The sequence below is a fragment of the Lissotriton helveticus genome, chromosome 8, assembly GCF_964261635.1.
Source record: "Lissotriton helveticus chromosome 8, aLisHel1.1, whole genome shotgun sequence".
Classification (NCBI taxonomy): Eukaryota; Metazoa; Chordata; class Amphibia; order Caudata; family Salamandridae; genus Lissotriton; species Lissotriton helveticus.
In genome coordinates this window covers 618,431,018-618,450,966 of record NC_136069.1, presented here as the reverse complement: position 1 = coordinate 618,450,966, position 19,949 = coordinate 618,431,018, and the positions used below count along the sequence as shown (strand labels likewise).

Here is a 19,949-nt window from a genome sequence, read left to right as displayed (position 1 = left end):
TTCTTCTATGATCCGGCTCCATCCTTTGCACCTGATTTTCAGGAGATGGAGGGCGAGGGTGACTGGGAGGGGTCTGAGGACCCTCTGACATGGGCGTGTCAGTCATTTCAGGACTGGGCAGACGAGCTAGGGGAAGCCAGTGGTCTCGACACTTCGCCTGACACTGCAGAGTTAGGTAGTAGTGTTCCCGGAGGAAACGTCCGCACAATTCTTTAGAGTACAGTATTATTATGTTCGAGGCATGTGGGCTGCTAAATTCATATCTTAGCATTAGATCGCCGCCTAGTGTTGGGCTCGGATGATTGCACATTGTTGTCCTGGAAGAGTCTTCGAAGTATCCTGAGATAGGTGGCTCCTCCCCTGGACTACAGTGCGCATGGGCATCGGCTCCATCCCCAGATTGTTTTTTTCCGCCATTGGGTTCGGATGTGGTCTCGACGTCTTACTGTCGGTACCAAGTAAAACTATCTTTTAGCGGCCAAAAGGCCTCGATTTTCTTGCGTCGGTATTGTCTGCGCTCGGTCTCGAGTCTTCCGTCTCTTGGAGCCGGAATAAGCGGAGTTTTCTTCGCTTTCTAAACTTTGAGGCCTTCTCATCGCGACACGACTGCAAGCCTTTACGGACATGGAGCGGAGCCCGTTTAAATACTGCCCGCTCTGTGGGTCCAAGTACCCACACATCGATCTACACCCCGTGTGTAACAAATGCCTTTCACCGGACCACGACGACGGCAAGTGCAAGGCCTGTGCACAGTTCCGCTCCAAGAAAACTCTCAAGCTTCGGCGCGCGGTGCGCTTGGAAGCTAGGCAAGCGGCCCCAGATCCGGAGAACATCTTCGGCGACCAGGATGAAGAGGTCCAGGGTCACCAGCTACAAATCTCCCCTTCGCAGACGGAGGTCGAGGCGGATCCGGGAGACGACGACGGAGTCGCGGGTCAGGTCCTCGAATACGTCGAAGAGGTAGGAGACGACGATGAGATTTATGGGGCCGCGGCGGATAGCTCAGCGGACGAGCTCTGCCCCGAAGGTTACGAGGATACCGACCGGGACACGGGATCGCCTGTTGGCCTTACCCAGGACCCGTTGCCGCAAGCCACAGCCCCGCCTTCGGGCCCGGCTACGGACTCACTTGCTGGGCACGCTGTTTCGAAACCGAAACTGAAACCATCGGGGTCGTCGACACCTAAAATGGCCGACCCGAAATCGAAACTGAAACCAAAGGACTCGAGTGTCCCTAAGATGGCTGCCGTGCCTGTGAAGAAGTCGGTGCCCGTCGCCCCGTCGGCTCCGTCGACCTCCGCTCCGCAGAAGCCGAGGAAGTCTGTCGATTCCGATGCTCCGAAATCGAAACCGACGCCCGAGGAAGGGGCCCCCAAGAAAGATGGTCGGCACGGATCAGCGACTACGGCGCCGTCCAAGCCAGCCAAAGTCGGCTCCAAAGAGGCTACGCACAAGAAGTCTGCGCCCCGGACTCAAGATTCGGAGGTGCCGAAGACGGTTTCCGCGCCCAAAACGCACAAGGCCCGCGAGGACGTCGGATCCGAGGGACCGCTCAAAGCATCCTTGTCGGCGCCGAAACCCACTGGCAGTGTACCGTCCCCCATTGCGGATTCACTGCAGAGAATCAGGGAGAAAGCCTTTGCTCCATCGGCTCCGATGCCATCACCGCAGCCGCAAAAGGACGCTACGGCTAAGCCTTCTGGGAAACTCCTCTTTCTCTTGCCACCTAAGGAGGCGCCGAAAGCGTTTTCGACGAAATCGGCTCCGAAACAGGGTTCCTCGCTGCCTGACCCTCTTCCACGTCGTGTACTCGAATCGGAAGACGATTCAGAGCATTTCATCGATGCTGCCACCGGCAAGCTGACACTCTATAAACGGAAGATCACTTCTGAGCCGGTGGACCCCTACGTCATCCCACTGAAAAAGAAGAGGGTGCCCCTTGACGCCTCAGGCCTCACGGAACCGATTCAGCCTCCTCCAAGACGGAGCCCTACTCCCTCCCCAGAACACTCTGTGGGTGAGGAATATGATGAGGATGAGCAGTACAATTTCCCTATCGATGAACCTGATGTACAACCAGATTCATACGACGACACTGGTGACCAGAACACCCAAGGTGTGGGCCAAGACCCGCAGACCTTTAATGCACGTGCATCCCCGACTGAGGACTCTGCAGGATTTCATGCACTAATTGAAAGGGCGGCGGCCAATCATGATGTGGACATGCATGCCGACCCGGTTGAGGAAGACTTCCTTTTTGACACCTTTGCCATATCTGAAAGGACAGTAAAGACACTTCCTATGCTGAAAGGTGTTCTCAAACATGCTGGGGACATTTTTAAGGAGCCTACGAGGGCGAGAGTGGTTAACCCTCGCATTGAAAAGAAGTACAGGCCTGCACCTGCGGACCCCGTCTACATCCGGGGACAATTGCCACTGGACTCTCTTGTGGTTGCCAATGCCAGGAAACGTGCCAACTCCCAGACAACGGGTGAAGCTCCTCCCCCGGATAAGGAGTCCAAAGTGCTTGAGGCAGGAGGCAAAAGAGTGGCTGCACAGGCGGCAAACTTTTGGCGCATCGCAAATACACAGGCGCTCCTGGCGCGTTATGATAGGGCGCACTACGACACCCTAGAACAGGTTATACAACACCTGCCCCCACAGTTCCAAGAAGGCACCAAAATGCTTATTGAGGAAGGAAAGCTAATATCAAATGCAGCCATCAAGTGTGCACTTGACGCTGCGGACACAGCTGCTAGGGCTATCAACACTAGCGTTATGCTGAGAAGACAAGCGTGGCTCCGCATCTCAGGGTTTAAGCAGGATATTCAGACGACAATTCTGAATCAGCCAGTCAATCCTGATAGTCTGTTTGGTCCGGATGTTGACACCACCCTAGAGAAAATAAAGAAGGACACGGAAACTGCTAAGTCTATGGGGGCCCTGCAGTCCCAACAGTTTCGTGGCAGCAATTTTCGTCGCTCAGGTGCACGTGGAGTCACCAGAGGACAGATGGGTCAACAATCCCAGTTCTCCAAAGGTGGGGCGCAATCCTCGTTCACTAAACAGAACAAGGGAGGTTATAGGAATAACAGCAACAGAGGTCGCGGCAGAGGAAACAACAGCTCCCGCACCTCTACTCCAAGCAAACAGTGACTTTCTGTCACTGCCCCCCGACCACGTAACACCTGTCGGGGGGAGACTGCAGCAGTTCCTGCCCGTCTGGAGAAACATCACCACAGACAGGTGGGTGCGACAACTAGTCCAGTATGGTTATTGCCTAGAGCTGAAATCCACTCCACCCAACATCCCACCGAGGCAAAGGCCTATGTCCGCAGAGCACTTGCACTTATTGCAGCAGGAAGTGGTGGCGATGCTGCAAAAAGGCGCAATCGAGCTCGTGCCGGTGGGGGAGGAAGGCACAGGGGTATATTCCCTGTACTTCCTTATTCCAAAGAAGGACGGTTCTCTCAGGCCCATTCTCGATCTACGTCCCCTCAACCTGTACATACTGTCAGAGCATTTCCATATGCTTACACTGCAGCAGATTCTTCCCTTGCTAAACCAGGGAGACTTCTTAGCGACCTTAGATCTCAAGGATGCTTATTTCCACATTCCACTACACCCGTCACACAGGAAATACCTCAGGTTCACTATTCAAGGCAGGCACTACCAGTTCAAAGTCCTACCCTTCGGAGTCACTACGGCCCCGAGGGTGTTCACCAAGTGTCTAGCGACAGTGGCGGCGCACCTCAGGAGGCAGAATATCCATGTCTACCCCTACCTAGACGACTGGCTCGTACAAGCCAAGTCAGAGCAACAGTGCGCCGCAGACATGTCGACTACAATTCACCTTCTTCACGATCTGGGTTTCTCCCTAAATTACCCAAAATCGCATCTTCAGCCGGCACATGTCCGGCAGTTCCTGGGTGCTACGATCAACACCCTGACAGCCATGGCTCAGCCAAACCAAGTCAGAATCGACAGCATTCAGTCACTGATCCAACGATTCCGACCAAGACACTCCCTGCCAGCGAGAGTGTTCATGCAGTTGATAGGCATGATGGCCTCCTGTATCTTCATAGTCCCTCACGCACGGTTACATATGCGCCCGCTCCAGGAGTGCTTAGCGAATCAGTGGACACAGGCTCGTGGGCAATTGACAGACCTAGTGTTGGTTACCAGTCGGGCATACGACTCTCTGCATTGGTGGACTCCACACAACCTTTGCAAGGGCCGACTGTTCCACGAGCCCGTGCCACAGATTGTCCTGACGACGGACGCATCTCTCCAGGGATGGGGAGCTCATGTGCTCACTTACACAGTGCAGGGACTATGGACGACGCAGCAACAGAAGATGCACATCAACTATCTGGAACTGATGGCAATCTTCATGGCGCTCAAGTCCTTCATTGTACATCTGAGCAACAAGGTCGTGCTAGTCCGGACGGACAACATGACCGCGATGTACTACATTCAAAAACAGGGGGGCACCCACTCGCCACAGCTGTCTCATCTGGCTCAGAGCATGTGGAAGTGGGCCATTCAGAGGAACATTTTCCTCATGGCAGAACACCTCCCGGGCAAGGACAATCAGATGGCGGATCTGCTCAGCAGATACAGCCATCAGATGCACGAGTGGGAGATACACCCTTCTGTTCTCCACCCGTACTTCCAGCAGTGGGGTCATCCGGAGATAGACCTGTTCGCAACAAAGGAGAACGCAAAATGCCGACTCTTTGCCGCCAGGTTCCCTCACCCACAGTCGCAGGGGAATGCGATATGGATGAACTGGTCAGGCAAATTTGCATACGCTTTTCCGCCAGCCCCTCTAATACCGCTGGTCGCAAGAAAGCTAAGGCAGCACTCCATGACTCTCATCCTGGTTGCTCCAACGTGGGCACGACAGGCTTGGTACACCACGTTCCTCGAACTCTCAGTGGTGCCGCATCAAAGACTGCGCCTCACGCCCAGTCTTTTGACGCAGAACCATGGAGACATTCAGCATCCAGATCCACATCAGCTCAACCTGGCGATCTGGCTCCTGAAGTCCTAGAGTTTGGATACCTTAACCTACCTCCAGAATGCATGAGTATCATCAAGGAGGCGAGGAAACCAACTACTAGAGCATGCTATGCTGCTAAGTGGAAGCGTTTTGTCATCTACTGTACGTCCAATGACATCAACCCACTAGATGCATCTATACCCAACATCATCTGCTATCTGTTACATCTCTACAAGTGCAATCTGGCGTACACTTCCATTAGGATACATCTCTCAGCCATAGCGGCTTATCTTCAGAACAGGCAGCACCTCTCAGTCTTCAGAGTGCCCGCCATTAAAGCCTTCCTTGAAGGTCTGAAGAGAGTCATTCCCCCAAGAACACCACCAGCTCCGGTGTGGAACCTCAACGTCGTTCTCACCAGACTGATGGGGCCACCATTTGAGCCACTGCACTCGTGTGAGCTCCAATTCCTTACGTGGAAAGTGGCCTTTCTGATAGCTATTACGTCTCTGAGGCGTGTCAGTGAGCTGCAAGCGCTCACCATACAAGAGCCGTTCATTCAAATTCACCCAAATAGGGTAGTGCTCCGCACTAACCCTAAATTCCTTCCTAAGGTGGTGTCACAGTTTCATCTTAACCAAACTATTGACTTACCAGCATTCTTTCAAAACCCGCAAACGGTGGCGGAAAGAATGCTCCATACCTTAGATGTACGGAGGGCGTTGATGTACTACATAGACAGAACACAACCCTTTAGAAAGACAAAACAACTCTTTGTTGCCTTCGCACCACAACACAAAGGCAACCCAATTTCCAAAGCAGGGATAGCCAGGTGGATTGTTAAGTGCATCCAGATATGTTATCAAAAAGCCAAGCGCACTTTAACAATACCCCCCAGAGCGCACTCCACACGCAAACTGGGGGCATCCATGGCTTTCCTAGGAAACATTCCTTTAGAGGATATTTGCAGAGCAGCCACGTGGGTCACACCACATACCTTCACAAAACACTACTGTGTTGATGTGCATTCCAAGCAGCAAGCAGCTGTAGGACAGGCTGTTCTCAAGACACTTTTTCAGGTTTCTGCAGCTGGCACGGGCAACCGCCGCTGATGGAGGGACTGCTATGTATTCTATGCTAAGATATGAATTTAGCAGCCCACATGCCTCGAACTGAATATGCTACTTACCAGTATGCATCTGTTCTTGGCATGTAGGGCTGCTAACATTCATATCGCCCGCCCTCCTCCCCGGTGCCTGTCGCAGCTGCAGATATACTATTGTATTTATTCTTTAGCATGGACATCCTTTACACTTTTCACTCCATCTTCTGCCACAATGGCGAAAAACAATCTGGGGATGGAGCCGATGCCCATGCGCACTGTAGTCCAGGGGAGGAGCCACCTATCTCAGGATACTTCGAAGACTCTTCCAGGACAACAATGTGCAATCATCCGAGCCCAACACTAGGCGGCGATCTAATGCTAAGATATGAATGTTAGCAGCCCTACATGCCAAGAACAGATGCATACTGGTAAGTAGCATATTCAACATGCACAAAATACACGATAAGTCTAAGGACAGCAAAGCAAAATTGAATACACAATGGGTGCTAAAGAAACTCCAGGCACCTACTACCTCAAGGTGCTATAGGCACACACAAAAAGTATTCGCCACATAAATTGTTGAGAATTGAGATTCTGATTACAGCACTCCTAACGGTCACAGATATTTTAATCTGGGCTTGAGTATTAAGCCCTTAGCAAGACAACTTTAACTGTCATAGAGAGTAGAAAAAAGAACAGAACAGATATTCCAATAGGTGAGGGTGATCCAAATACTCCAAGGTGAATTTAAATAAAGTCCACTTTGAGTTTCTTCAATATTTTCTTTATTGATATTCAAATTTCATAAAATAGATTCTCCCAGCATGTACATCGCCAACACGTGTTTCGTCCCCCGCAGAGACTTCATCAAGGCATAAATATAGTAGAGAGATATCTTGTTTGTTAGCCAAATTAGTGGAAGCAAGCTGCAGTCTATATGAGGCGGGGCACCATTAAAATTGGATAATGGTCATCGACCTGCATACAAAGCATCAAGATAATTCCAAATATAACACGACCGCAGCATCAATCAAAATACGAGGATGTGGCTTAACAAGTGAAAAACGGGCTCTAGGTATGGATCCTATGTAACATAAAGGTCCGGATTCGTACATAAACGACCAACCGCTACTTATAAAGTGTTCATTTTCGCAACCATGATAAGTTGCTATCCGCAAAATAATGATCGCGCTTCCTGGACGATCCATAGCCCGAAACAGCAAGTTTCGGGCTATTGATCGTCCAGGAAGCGCGATCATTATTTTGCGGATAGCAACTTATCATGGTCCACCCACCCCACACCCGAGAGCCTGGTTATCCAGGCCTCTACTTCCCAGTCTACATTCCCGACTGCACCTCCAGATCGGGAATCCAAAAGGTATGAACAGTTTGGCAAGAAACTGTTCTCCTCCCTCAGTTTGGGGTTGCGGTCAGTCAACACCGCTTGCCTTTTGGGCCGTTACACCCACTCTCTGTGGGATACGGTTGCGACCATGCTGCCGGAGTGCCCGGAGGGGGCCCGGGGCAAAGCTCGCTCAAGCCCTTGCGGAGGGAAGAGACGCAGCGCGGTATTCCATTTGATGTGGGCTGGATACCACGGACTCACTGGGCAGGGCGATGTCAACGGCGGTGGCGGTACGCCGCCACGCCTGGCAGAGGTCCACCGATTCTCGGCTGATGTCCAGAACACCCTCATGGACATGCCGTTCGATGTCAGCCACCTCTCTGGTGGCAAGGCAGATCATGCGCTTGAACGCTTAAAGGACTCCAGGCCTACGGCCAAGTCCTTGGGCCTGTCGTGCCAACGTCAGCCATTTTCTGCCTTTCGCTAATTTCGTGGCCAAGGAAGAGGCGATACTTCACGTCCTGCCAGCCACGGGCCGCAGTCTAACATCCAGCGCGGCGGCGGACGTGGTAACCGCCGTGGCGGTGCCAGGGGACAACTGCGAGGTCAGCCCACATCCACCCCCGCAGCATCCGCCTCAAAGCCCTCCTAGTCCGAGATTTCAGGCCCATTTGACGCCAGTGGGGGGCAGGGTCCGCCATCACCTCCTCCACTGGCGCAACATCACTTCGGACGGGTGGGTGCTGCAAACGTCCGAATGGGCTACTCCCTCCCCTTCGAGGGGACCCCTCCAGCCATGCCACCGCAGTACCACTGCGTGTCGGGGGATCACTTGCAACTTATGCAGGAGGAAGTATCGCCCTCTTGGCCAAGGGGGCCATCGAGCACGTTCCTGGGCCAGAAGTAGGGTGTGGTTGCTATTCTCACTACTTTCTGGTTCCCAAGAAGGGCAAAGGGGGCCTACTCCCTAACTTGGACCTGCGGAAGGTCAACGGCTTCCTCCGGAAGGAGAAGTTCAAGATGCTGACCTTGGCTCAGGTCTTAGCTGCCCTGGACCCCGGAGACTGGATGGTAGCGTTGGACTTGCAGGACGCTTGTTTCCACATCCCCGTCCTGCGGCCCACCGGCGTTACCTGCGATTCACGGTAGGCCACGAGCACTTTCAGTTCACCATGGTCCCTTTTGGCCTTACTGGTGCCCCAAGGATGTTCACGAAGGTGATGTCGGTGGTGGTAGCTCATCTGCGCAGATTACGGGTGTCAGTCTTCCCCTATCTCGACGACTGGTTGTTGAAGGCGGGCTCGCCCCAGACAGTCGTTAGCCACCTTCAGACTACGGCCGACCTCCTGCACTTGCTGGGGTTTTCCATCAATGTGCTGAAGTTGCACCTGTGTCCCTCTCAAAAGCTCCTCTTCATCGGAGCGGTTCTGGATTCGGCGCAGTTTCGGGTTTATCCTCCCGAACAGCGGGTTCTGGATATTCAGGCTCTGATTCCGATCTTTCAGCCTTTATCCCAGGTCTCGATCAGGTTGACTCTGCGGATTCTGGGGCTGATGGCCTCATGCATCCTTCTGGTGCATCACGCCAGGTGGCGGATGCGGGCTCGAGTGGGACCTGAAGTTTCTGTGGGTCCAGCATCGGGTCAACCTGTCCGACCATGTCCTGATCTCGGAGGGCACTGCGAGACAGTTGCAGTGGTGGCTCACGGACCGCGATTGGGTCAGCAGCAGATCCCTCTTCCTACCCCAACCAGAGCACGTAGTTGTGACGGATGCGTCCCTTCTGGACTTGTGGGGGCTACATGGGAGAGGCGGAGATCAGAGGCCTCTGGTATCCGGCGGAGTCCCGGCTCCACATCAGTCTTCTGGAGCTGCAGGCGATCCGGCATGCACTGAAGGCATTCCTTCCCTCTGTCCGGGGAAGTGTGATGCAGGTGTTCACGGACAACACCACTGCCATGTGGTACTGCAACAAACAGGGCGGGGTAGGGTCGTGGACCCTCTGCCAGGAGGCTCTGCGCCTCTGGCAATGGCTGGAACACCAGGGCGTCGCCCTGGTGGTTCAACACCTGGCAGGTTCACTGAACGCCAGGGTGGACAAACTCAGCCGTCGGTGCATGATTGATCACGAATGGCGTCTGAACTCGGACATGGGGCAAGGTCTCTTTCGGCAGTGTGGAGAGCCTTTGTTAGTTCTATTCGCCACAGAAGAGAACGCGCAATGTCATCAGTTCTGCGTGTTGGAATTTCCAAGGCGGCACTCGCTCGGCGATGCTTTTCATCGCGAGTGGAGTTGCGGTCTGTTGTACGCCTTTCCGCCTATACCACTTCTGCCCAGAGTGCTGAAGAAGATCAGGCGCGACCGGGCCCAAGTCATCCTTGTGGCTACGGACTGGGCACGAAGATACTGATATACCGAGCTACTCAGCATCTCAGTCGATCCCCCGATTCGTTTGCCTCTTCAGGAGGACCTTCTGTCGCAGCAACAGGGGATGGTCCTCCAGCCGAACCTGTCCAGCCTCCACCTCCATGCTTGGAGATTGAGCGGCGGCAGTTGAGGCCATTTGACTTGTCTCCTAAAGTCTGTGATGTCATTCTGGCTGCCAGGCGTCCCTCCACAAAAACGGTATACGCCTGCAGATGGAACAGATTTGTGGCATGGTGCACAGCAAAGGCTGTGGATCCCTTTTCTGCCCCTCTTTCAGAGGTTCTCCTCTTTCTTCTTTCACTTGCCCAGCAGGGCTCTGCTCTGGGCACTATCAAAGGCTACCTCTCTGCCATTTCAGCTTTCTTATGGCTTCCTGATCCACCTTCTCTTTTCAAGTCCCCTGTTGTAGATAGATTCTTGAAGGGCATCACTCACATGTTTCCTCCTGTTCCTTTCGTGATGCCTCAGTGGGACTTGAACCTTGTTCTAACTTATTTGATGTGCGCTCCCTTTGAGCCACTTCACAATTGTCCTCTCCGTCTTCTTACTCTTAAGACTGCATTCCTGGTTGCCATCACCTCTGCTAGGAGGGTGAGCAAGCTCCAGGCTCTTTCTTCTAAGTCTCCTTTCCTTTCTGTCCATGCGGACAAAGTTGTCTTAAAAACACGTCCCTCTTTCCTGCCCAAGGTTGTTACAGCCTTCCACATCGGGCAGTCCATCACCTTGCCCATCTCCTTTCCGCCTCCGCATCCCTCAAAAGAGGAAGAGAGGCTCCACCGTCTGGACCCAAGACGTGCGCTCTCATTTTATTTGGACCTCACGCCAGTTCCGGGTGGACGACCAGCTCCTTGTTGGTTACGTGGGCGCTAAAAAGGGACGGGCAGTGCACAAACACACCATTTCTCGATGGTTCGTTTTGTACATTAAGCCTGTTATTCTCTGGCAAAGAAGGAGCCTCCGGTGGGGCTGCGTGCCCACTCGACTCGGGCCACGGTGGCTACTACTGCCCTGGGTCGGGGAGTCCTCTTGCAGGACATCTGTCAGGCAGCTACGTGGGCCTTGCTGCACACGTCCGCTAGACACTACTGCCTGGACAGCCAAGTCCGGAGAGATGGCTTCTTTGGCCGTTCTGTGCTCCAGGACTTTCTGGTGTGATCTTGGTTTGCAGACCCACCACCGGGGTTGGTATTGCTGGGGTATCTATTCTAAGGTAAGGAATCTAACACTAACCTGTTTCTTTCAGATGCACAAGTTACTTCCCTTCGGTAACAATATATCTGTAAGAAACAGTAGTTAGTGTTAGATTCCTTACCGCCCCACCCATCCTCCTCGTTCTACGAACCAATATCTAGGGTTAAGGTAATTCCTTTGAGGGCCCTAGTTTCATGGCACCAGTGTCGGTTTTTATCATGGCTCTGTGTTTCTGGCACGGAAAAGCTATGTATAAGATCTGACGTCAGCGCGCGAGGGCGGCGTCTAAGTACTCTGTCACCATCACGGCGCCAACGACGACGGACGTGGAGCCGCGGACGACGCCTACCGACACGCAAGGGTACTGCTACGCAAAACTTTCCGGATCCAGTCTGACGCCTGGGGATATTCTAAGGTAAGGAATCTAACACGAACTACTGTTTCTTACAGATATATTATTACCGAAGGTAAGTAACTTGTGCGACAATACATCCGATCCCAATGAGTGGGACGACGATCTCATCCCCACTCCATCCCCACAGACTGCTTCACCAGTAGACTCTCCGCCAGAGGACATTTGTGGCTTACATCATTTAATGGAGAGGGCAGCCAAACTATTTAGCTTCCACTTCTCACCAAGCAAGCGGATTGTTTCCTCTGATTTTAAAGAACCTACAAAAAGAATTTGTGAAGGCTATCCCTATTTTTGATTATGCTGGTGCCCGTTCCTCTCGCTCCCTGCCAGGCATGGGCATCCAGCGGTCGCCTCCTCCATACCCTCCCTTCCCGGGTGTCTGAGCAACGTGGGCCCTAATGGAGGCTTATTCCAAAGCACTCCACTCCTACTTTGGGCCACCCCCTCTCCCTGGTGCGCCTTCGTGTCCCATAGAGGTGGAAGGCACTAATGTCTGGTCCTCGCCGGCGGATTCGTCCTCGGCACCAGCTGTGTGCATCGACTCCGGTTCCGGAGCCGATACAACGCCGACAGGACATGGCCCAGAGGGTCCTCCCAGTCGCCCGTCCAGCCCACCCCTTCAGTCACCGCATAGCCCTGCGTGGCTTACTGCTCTGACGTCGGAGGCGCCCTATCGACGTATTTCCTCTTCACATGTTGCGTTGGGGTCGACATCGGACGGCGCCCAGGCCGAGTCCCCTTTGGAGGACGTCCACGTCCAGACAACTCCGACTCACGATGCCAGTGCCGACGTCCACACCTCCTCTTTTGCATGAGGTTGGTGTTCCTCCCGACTCCTCGGACGTCTATGCGCCAACGCCTCCTCTTATGTAAGAGTTTGGCATTCCTCTGGACTCCCCAGTTCTGAGGTCGTTTCAGTCCATGGTGCATGTAGCTAGTGGTGAGTGGCCTTCCGATCAGAATCCGGCTCCTCCACTGTCTAGTGGACGGGTTAGTCTCCGACCGTCTCCTACCAATGGTTGATTGTCACCTGAGGCTCGTGCTGCCTACGCACAGGCTATTCATATAGGGTGACATCTAGTCTTCGTTTTCAGCCCCCTGTGGTTTCCCTGCCTTCTGGTCCTTTGCTGGATATTCTCCACATGGAGCCGGTTGAGGTGGAGCCTTTGCTGCCCCTTGTGGCATCTTTGACATCATGCTTGGCACATGGGCGAGGCCTTCCTCTGGTGACCCTGTTGATCAGGCCATTGCTTGTCGACACCGTCCTGCCCCGTAGGATCCACTCTGCCTGTCCCTTCACCCTGGAGCTCAGGGCCTAGTTGTTCAGGCGCTTTTGACTCAGTCTTCCTCCACCTTGCCACTGTTACCTCCCACCAGGGAGTCTAGGTGGTTGGACACGTGTGGTCGCTAGCTTTTCGCCTCTGCCAGTGCTGGCATTCAATGCATTAAATACGGCTTTCGTGTTCACATGCGCATCCTCTGCCCTTTGGGACTTGATTGAGAACCTTATTCCTTCTATTCCATAAGGGCAGTGGGTAGTGTTACTTCACCTTCTGCATGATGGCAGGGGAATGGCGTAATTTTCCCTCCGCTCTTCCCTTGACGCAACTGACTCGGTGAGGCGGGCTCTTGCTCGGTCTGTGGCTTTGCGCTGCCATGCATGACTGCGTGACAGTTGTTTCCCAGACAATGTTCGGGATGCTCGTATAGATCTGCCATTCAATTGCGTGGACCTTTTTGACTGCCACGCAGATTCGGCGGTCTCCTGCCTCTTGTCTGGGCTACTGTAAATCTTGCGGCACGACTATCTGCCTTATGTTTATCTTCTACATAGGCGATTTTACGTTGTTGGTTTGATTTCTCCCAAAAAATAAAACAAACCTGTGTACTTGCATAGTGCCTGGATAGTGTAAGCGTTTGTTCCACCATTTCAGTATTCGTTGGGTACAGCCGGATGGCTGGTTCTGTCATCCTTTCATTCCTCTGAATGTGTTTTGCCCAAGAGGACCCCCCTCGCAGGGGTTGAGACTTACCCTATGTGGGGTATTTGCTGGCTATTGGGTGACTGCCTTAACCTTGGTACGCTCCTATGGAGTCTTCCTCACGGACATCCTTCTGGGGGTATGGCTGTCCTATTTTTCTGCTGCGAACCTCACGTTGGCATCGCGCTATTGCACTTCGGTTGCAATTCACTCGATATCTGTGGTGCTTCTAGGCCTAGGAATGGGTTCCTTGCCGTGCGGCCTCTACCTCGCCTACCTTGACGAGGTCTTTATATATTTTCGGTGTTGCAGTGATCCTCTTGTCTATGATGGCTGCTCTTCTTTTGACGGCTAAGGTCTCTCGGGCCCTTGTTCCCTTCAGTTCAGGCGCAGTTCTTTCACAGCTGCCGCCCTGTCCTCGCTTTGCGCCAGGGACAAAAGCCGCAGTGCGGTACGCTTATTACTATTGGCGCAAACTTGGATGCTCCCTGGTATGTCTGCTATCATATGGTGTTTGCGTTATTGCTTCTATGGTCAGCCCTTACTGGGCTTGTCTTTCAAGGTCACGGATTTACCATATCTGTCTCTGCTGTACATTGCCTTGTGGCCTTGTTTTCTGGTCACTTTCCCAAAAGCAGTTTCTCCACATTCCCTGCTGCTTCCGCACAGGTGTTTTGCACACTTCTGCTTTGGGTTCATACTGTACCACTCCCCAGGGGAGTGTTCTCTGCAGGATACTCGCTTCTTGGGTCCCCGGACCTTTAGGCTGGTCCTGACTGTTTCCACTATCGTGCCTAGCTCCATCTCCTCCTCTGTCTTGCGTGGGACCGTTGCTCATCCCGGGGGAGGGGCCGATGTCGCTTACGGGCCTGGACATTATCCTGTCCAGTTCTGCTTCCACATTTCTGTTGGTACTTTTCGCGTGCCCTAGTCTATTATTGTGTTACGCTTCATTTTTTAGGATCTTTCTTCTTATTGAATATCAGCTGTGCTCTTACACAGTGGAATCTTGCAGGCAACTTTCCTTCATGCGGTGTCCTTGGTCCTTGACCCGGACTGATTGTGCTACGAGCTCTCATATGGGTGTCCCGCTTGCCTGGTGCCCTTTTTGCCAATTGCCTTCTTGCTATGGCATCTCTCGCATCTGGGCTGCTCACGCTACCCTGCAGGTGGGTCTTTGCTATACGTCGTGTGGTTCTAGCGTCCACATGGTATGCTTATGTACCTTACAGTCTTCGCTTGGCTATCGTTCTTACTGTAAGTCCTGTTTTGGGCGCTTCTGCTGGTTGCCGTCGGCCCTTTCACATGTCTGTGACAGACCGACTATGTACTGGTGTGTCTTCTGTTTCTGGTACCACCAGCACTTTCTGGCCGTGGGTTGGCATCCTGCCAATGCTGTCACACGTATTTTAGCTGGTGCTGGTTTCAACAGTGCTTCTTTCCGCTGTTGTGCATACTGCACAGGTATGCGCTGAGTCTGTCATAACAGTTGTCATCTCTCTGGGTCTTACTGACGTTCGGCACGCCAGATCCTGCGGATCTATCAGACCCTAGGTTCAGTTCCACTTCTTGGGAAGTCATGCACTTTCCTTTTCACACCTACATATCTAGTATGTGTTTACTTTCTCTCACCCAGTATACATACAGGGGGTTTTCATGCTGTTCTTGGACGGCTTGTGGTGCCTTTGCCTCCCCATGTTTTCTGCTCTTTATGAGCTTCATGGTCTGGTGTGGCTGCGCTGGCTTGCGATCCCCACCGTGTTTCGTCACCTTGTTGACGGCAACGTTCCCTCTGGAACTTCATGGGGTTCAGTCGCAGACCCGCCTCCTCTATGGGTATGGCTTTGGTATCTATTCTAAGTTAAGGAATCTACGGCTAGATGTCTCTATCAGATGAACAAGTTACTTACCTTCAGTAACGATGTATCTCGTAGAGACAGTCTAGCCACAGATTCCTTAACTCCTGCCTGTCCTCCCCGTTCTGCGAGGACCTTTTCAGGTTGGGTTTGCTATACTCGCCTCCCTCCAGGTGGCTTGACCTTTCTACAGGGTGATATTTTACTTCACTCCGGCACAAAATGTTCATTCTGTTTCCATTGCTCTACTCCGCCTGTTCATGTGATATGGCAGTATGCTCATGTGTCCTTTCCCACCCAGTCTATGGGCTCCGTCACATTCTATCGGTCTTTTATTAGGGTTATGACGTCTCTTTCTGGTGACGTTTTGTGGTGAAATTGTCCTTGATCCTATGTTCTGGACTTGTTGTCCTTCCCGGTTATACAGTATAGTTGCAGGCTTTTTGTTGTCTGCCATGCTGTTTTTTCACATCTTCATCTACAGGTGGTTTGGCCTTCGCATTTGTGGGGTTGCTTCTCAGAGCGGTGCTCTGCTCTTTCCTTTTACGAGTTTTCAGGATACAGTGCCTAGCACTGTCCTTTATGATTCTCTTTTTCTTCATTTCTGCCACACTGCTCCCATATTCTCACAGTTTTTGGTGGTGGCTCCGCGTTGTGGCGCGGAAAAGTTTCTCCGACAAAATCGGATGTCAGCGCGCCGGGAGGGGCATATATGGCTCCTCTGATGTCACGTCCGTGGACGACGTCAGGGTGGAGCCATGCGGCGCCGCCCCCGGCGCGCAGAGGTTATGCTGCGGAAAGTGTTCCGGATCCAGTCTGATGTCTGGGGATATTCTAAGTTAAGAAATCTGCTGCTAGACTGTGTCTCTACCAGATGCATTGTTACCGAAAGTAAGTTAGAAATTGTCAAGTGGATTGTTGAATGCACCCAAACCTGTTACAATAAAGCTAAATGAAACCTACCTTCCTGCCCCACACCACACTCCACCTGTAAACAGGGCGCTATTGTTTTCTTTTTGAGGAACTATACCTATAGCTGAAATTTGTAAAGCTGCTACATGGTTCACTTCACACACATTGACAAAGCATCATTGTTTTGACATTCTTGCAAGGCAGCTAGCTAGAGTTGGTCAAACTGTCCTTTGGATCTTTTTTCAGATCTCTGCACCATCCACTGGCTAGCCACTGCTTAAGGGAGTACTGCTTTACAGTGGATGCTAAGCATATGTATCTACAGCCGCACATGCTACGGATGGATTATTTTAATTACCCTGTAAGCATCTATAATGCTGTAGATTTACATGCGTCCATTCTCCTCCCCGGAAGCCAGTGTTACAGATATTTTCCACTTTACATGATTTTATTCCTTCATGCATAGTTGCTATTCTTTTATACTCATTACTCCTTACCCAGTCTCACCTGTTGGCTTTAAAACAATCTACCAATGGATTCAGTCCCTATGCACATCCACGCCCACAGTAGGAATCTCCAAGACCTCTTGACAACAAAGACTTTTTCAAAGAAAAATAAGTTGCAATTGTCCGAGCCCAACAATAGATGGCAGGCATGTACAGGGCATGTGAATTCTCAGCACTGCGTGCAATGAAGAGATGGTTACAGGGTAAGTAATATAATACTTAATTGTGCAGTCTACAACAAATGAGTGGATTTGAGGCCTAAATATGTCAACTTTAAAAAGCTTTATTGTGTTTCATACAGTGTATTTACATTGTTTGTGACTCATTCGTTTTAATTAAATACACATACATTTTTAATTTGAAATTATTTTCTACATGTGTGAGAAGGATATGTCAACCCACCACTGCTTGAAGGACTTGGTATCTCCTGCCCTTTGTCTATTAAATGATCTTTGCTTGTGAGGTGCTGACGGCAGACAATTCTCTTGCGTTTATACAGGTTACTTCCTGTATAGAAGCTTTAAATACCTGCCATTTTTCCAATCAGTAGCAGACCCCCAGAGATGTTAGTGTGGTAGTACTGGGTGGTATTGCAAAAGCCATGATGATGACACTTTAATTCAAAGAGAAATTTATTGTCTCCTTGATGGCTTTCCGATTTTTGAGCTTACACTTTATAGTGCTTGGTGTATTTTTCAGTATTGCTGGCAAGTTTATACCTTTCTGTTTGCAGGTGTCTTTTTGGAAGCCATTTGTGATGCAGCCAGCTGATTACAGCATGGCATTCTATTATGTTTGGCTTTTCTGCATGAATAAAATCATATCCTGTTGTATTAAACTTGTTGTCAAGGAGTGCCCAGCTCTTTAGCTCTTATTCTCTGCACCACAGGGTTATTTTTATTTTCAGAATGATTGGGTTCTTAGCATTTCATTTAAATTCACATTGTTGTTTTGTGTATTTTTTTCTGCAGGGCATTATTCAGCTGGAGAAAGAATTGGCCAATCTTGGGGGTGTTTGTGCTGCTGCATTAATGAAGAAGGATCTTGCACTTCCCATTGGTAGGACACTTGTAATCTTAATGTGAATCATTTTACACAGTGTTTTGCTTAAGAAATAGAAACATTGATGAACAATAAATCATCTGTTTCCTAAGAAAAGGACACTCCTAAATCGTAATACTTACCTCCTTGAAGATAATGGTATGTTTATCTTCAGAGTTTGAGACCTGTTTGTCACAAACTACTTGGGTATGACTAAAAGTGTGTGGCAATGTAATCTGTTCTTCACCCTAAACTTTCTGTTTCCTTGTATCACCTTTGGTGCCAGTTGCCCCCTGAGATAACAGTTTGAGCTGTACACCTCACAGTAAGTGATAACACTGATGGTGTAAAAGGAGCCAGAATAACTCCTTAAACTGGGCATCCATCCTCTACTCAAAGGAAATTAAAAAATGTTTGCAGCTTTCCTAAGAGTCTTTTCTTTATTGTCTTTCTTAATTCCATTGTAAGTTGTAACTATGACATACATTCTGCGATAACCGTCCTTGTGACTTAATGTACTTTTTCTTTTTTTTCAATCCGCTATGTCATGTAAGTATTTCTGTGAAGGGAGGAGAAAAGGAAAACCGGTCAAGTTTAAGGCTTTGAGAGGAAAACTTTTTTATTGGTGGAGTTTGAATGACTTTCTTTTGAATAAGGGTATTACTAAAACCTCACATCGCCTCATTGTTAGTTTTAACTGAGGTGGCTCTAAGTGCTTTATTGTTGGAGTTTACTACAGTAATCTTTACCTTTTTCCTCCACTATACATTTTTATCATTCATTAGAATGTGCTGTGTTTGGCTGAAGATGAGCAGTGGGCTAGAATGGTTACCTTTGAGTATCTACATATCTGAATTAAGTTTTCCCAAAAATCTTTTGGTTGGAGGGACTGTGTGATTGCTCAGTGTAATATCTCCCTCCTCAGCCCTAATGCATACTTTGGGTTGTTTACTACAGCGACACCAACTTTTAAAAAGCACATTTCATGCATTAGTTCAAATTCTACATGTTAAATATGTATCTAAAAATAATTTCTTGACCAGTCTTACTGAAAGACTTATGGTAAAAGCACACTTAGATATTTGGTTTCTTGGTTGATTGATTTTCTAGGTCCTAATCAGTATTAGAAAATGATGCTTCACTTCAAGTGTAGGATTTGTTTGATCTTCAGCAGTTGAGCCTTTACCACAGTGCCTTTCAACCACTATATTTCTACATAGATTGAAAAAAGTTAAAATGGATATTGTCTTGCTTGCTTCATTAATCCTAAAATACCAAATACTGTGTGTAGTTGGTGAAAGGTCCCCATTCCCACTCTGATTTGGACAAATCTGTGTCAATAATGTGTTCATGAAAACAGTTAACATTACCTTTCCATCTCTGCGGGACATTTGTCACTCAAAATTAATGAATTTATTAATGGTTACTTGTCCCTTTGGTATGTTGCAAATTAGTGACACGTTACACATTTGCACATTAGTCTATACTAGAACATTTCAGTCAGATTGTATTTGTTTCATGAGTAATAATTGGTTTCATTTGAACTTTTCCTTTTGAACTAGGCATTTGTCATTTGCTGCCGTTTGTGATGTGAGCAGAAATGCAGTAGTGAAGTTGGCATCAGAACCAATCAAAATTTCCTTTCTGACTTTACATGAAATCGGTCATTGTTCTTAGTTTTATTTTTTGAATTTTGAATCAAATGTTGATCCATTGCCATAGTTTGTAGCCTAAGATATTAAACTGCCCCAAACAAATCTTTTTTTGACTCTCTCAAGCTTTTTGCGCAATGCTCTAGAACAATTCATTTTTTTCTATTTTATATAGCGACAATTCGTTTTTCAGCAGTCTATATGGACATACCTAACAATTGTACTTTAAGCCCTGTTTATTTTTTAATTATTTCCAATAACAGCACTGTCGGTCATCACATTCTGTCTTCACTATTGGCCTATTACGGATAAGATTACTGTGGAGCCTAATGCTTCAAGTGTTCCGACGGTTTCTGAAAGTGCAACTTCTGATGGACACTTCTACCTACAGATTCTTCACCTTTTGACTATCTTTTTAAAAAATATATTTTTATTTGCTTTTCCTTTATCAGACAAAAACATAACTGGCATCTCACCAAAAAATAAAACGCCACCCACCACCCTGCGGCTCC

General features: G+C 49.8%; 1 protein-coding gene across 5 annotated transcripts in view; it reads left to right on the top strand.

Moving 5' to 3' along the window:
- The window catches only part of MYCBP2 (MYC binding protein 2), a 1,909,483-nt gene that overhangs the window by 864,440 nt on the left and 1,025,094 nt on the right, over positions 1 to 19,949 (top strand). For all 5 annotated transcript variants that reach the window (XM_078657470.1, XM_078657469.1, XM_078657471.1 and 2 more), the window contains one exon: positions 17,716 to 17,803. In XM_078657470.1, the coding sequence (XP_078513596.1) occupies positions 17,716 to 17,803 (88 nt within the window). The remainder of the gene's footprint in view (positions 1 to 17,715; positions 17,804 to 19,949) is intronic.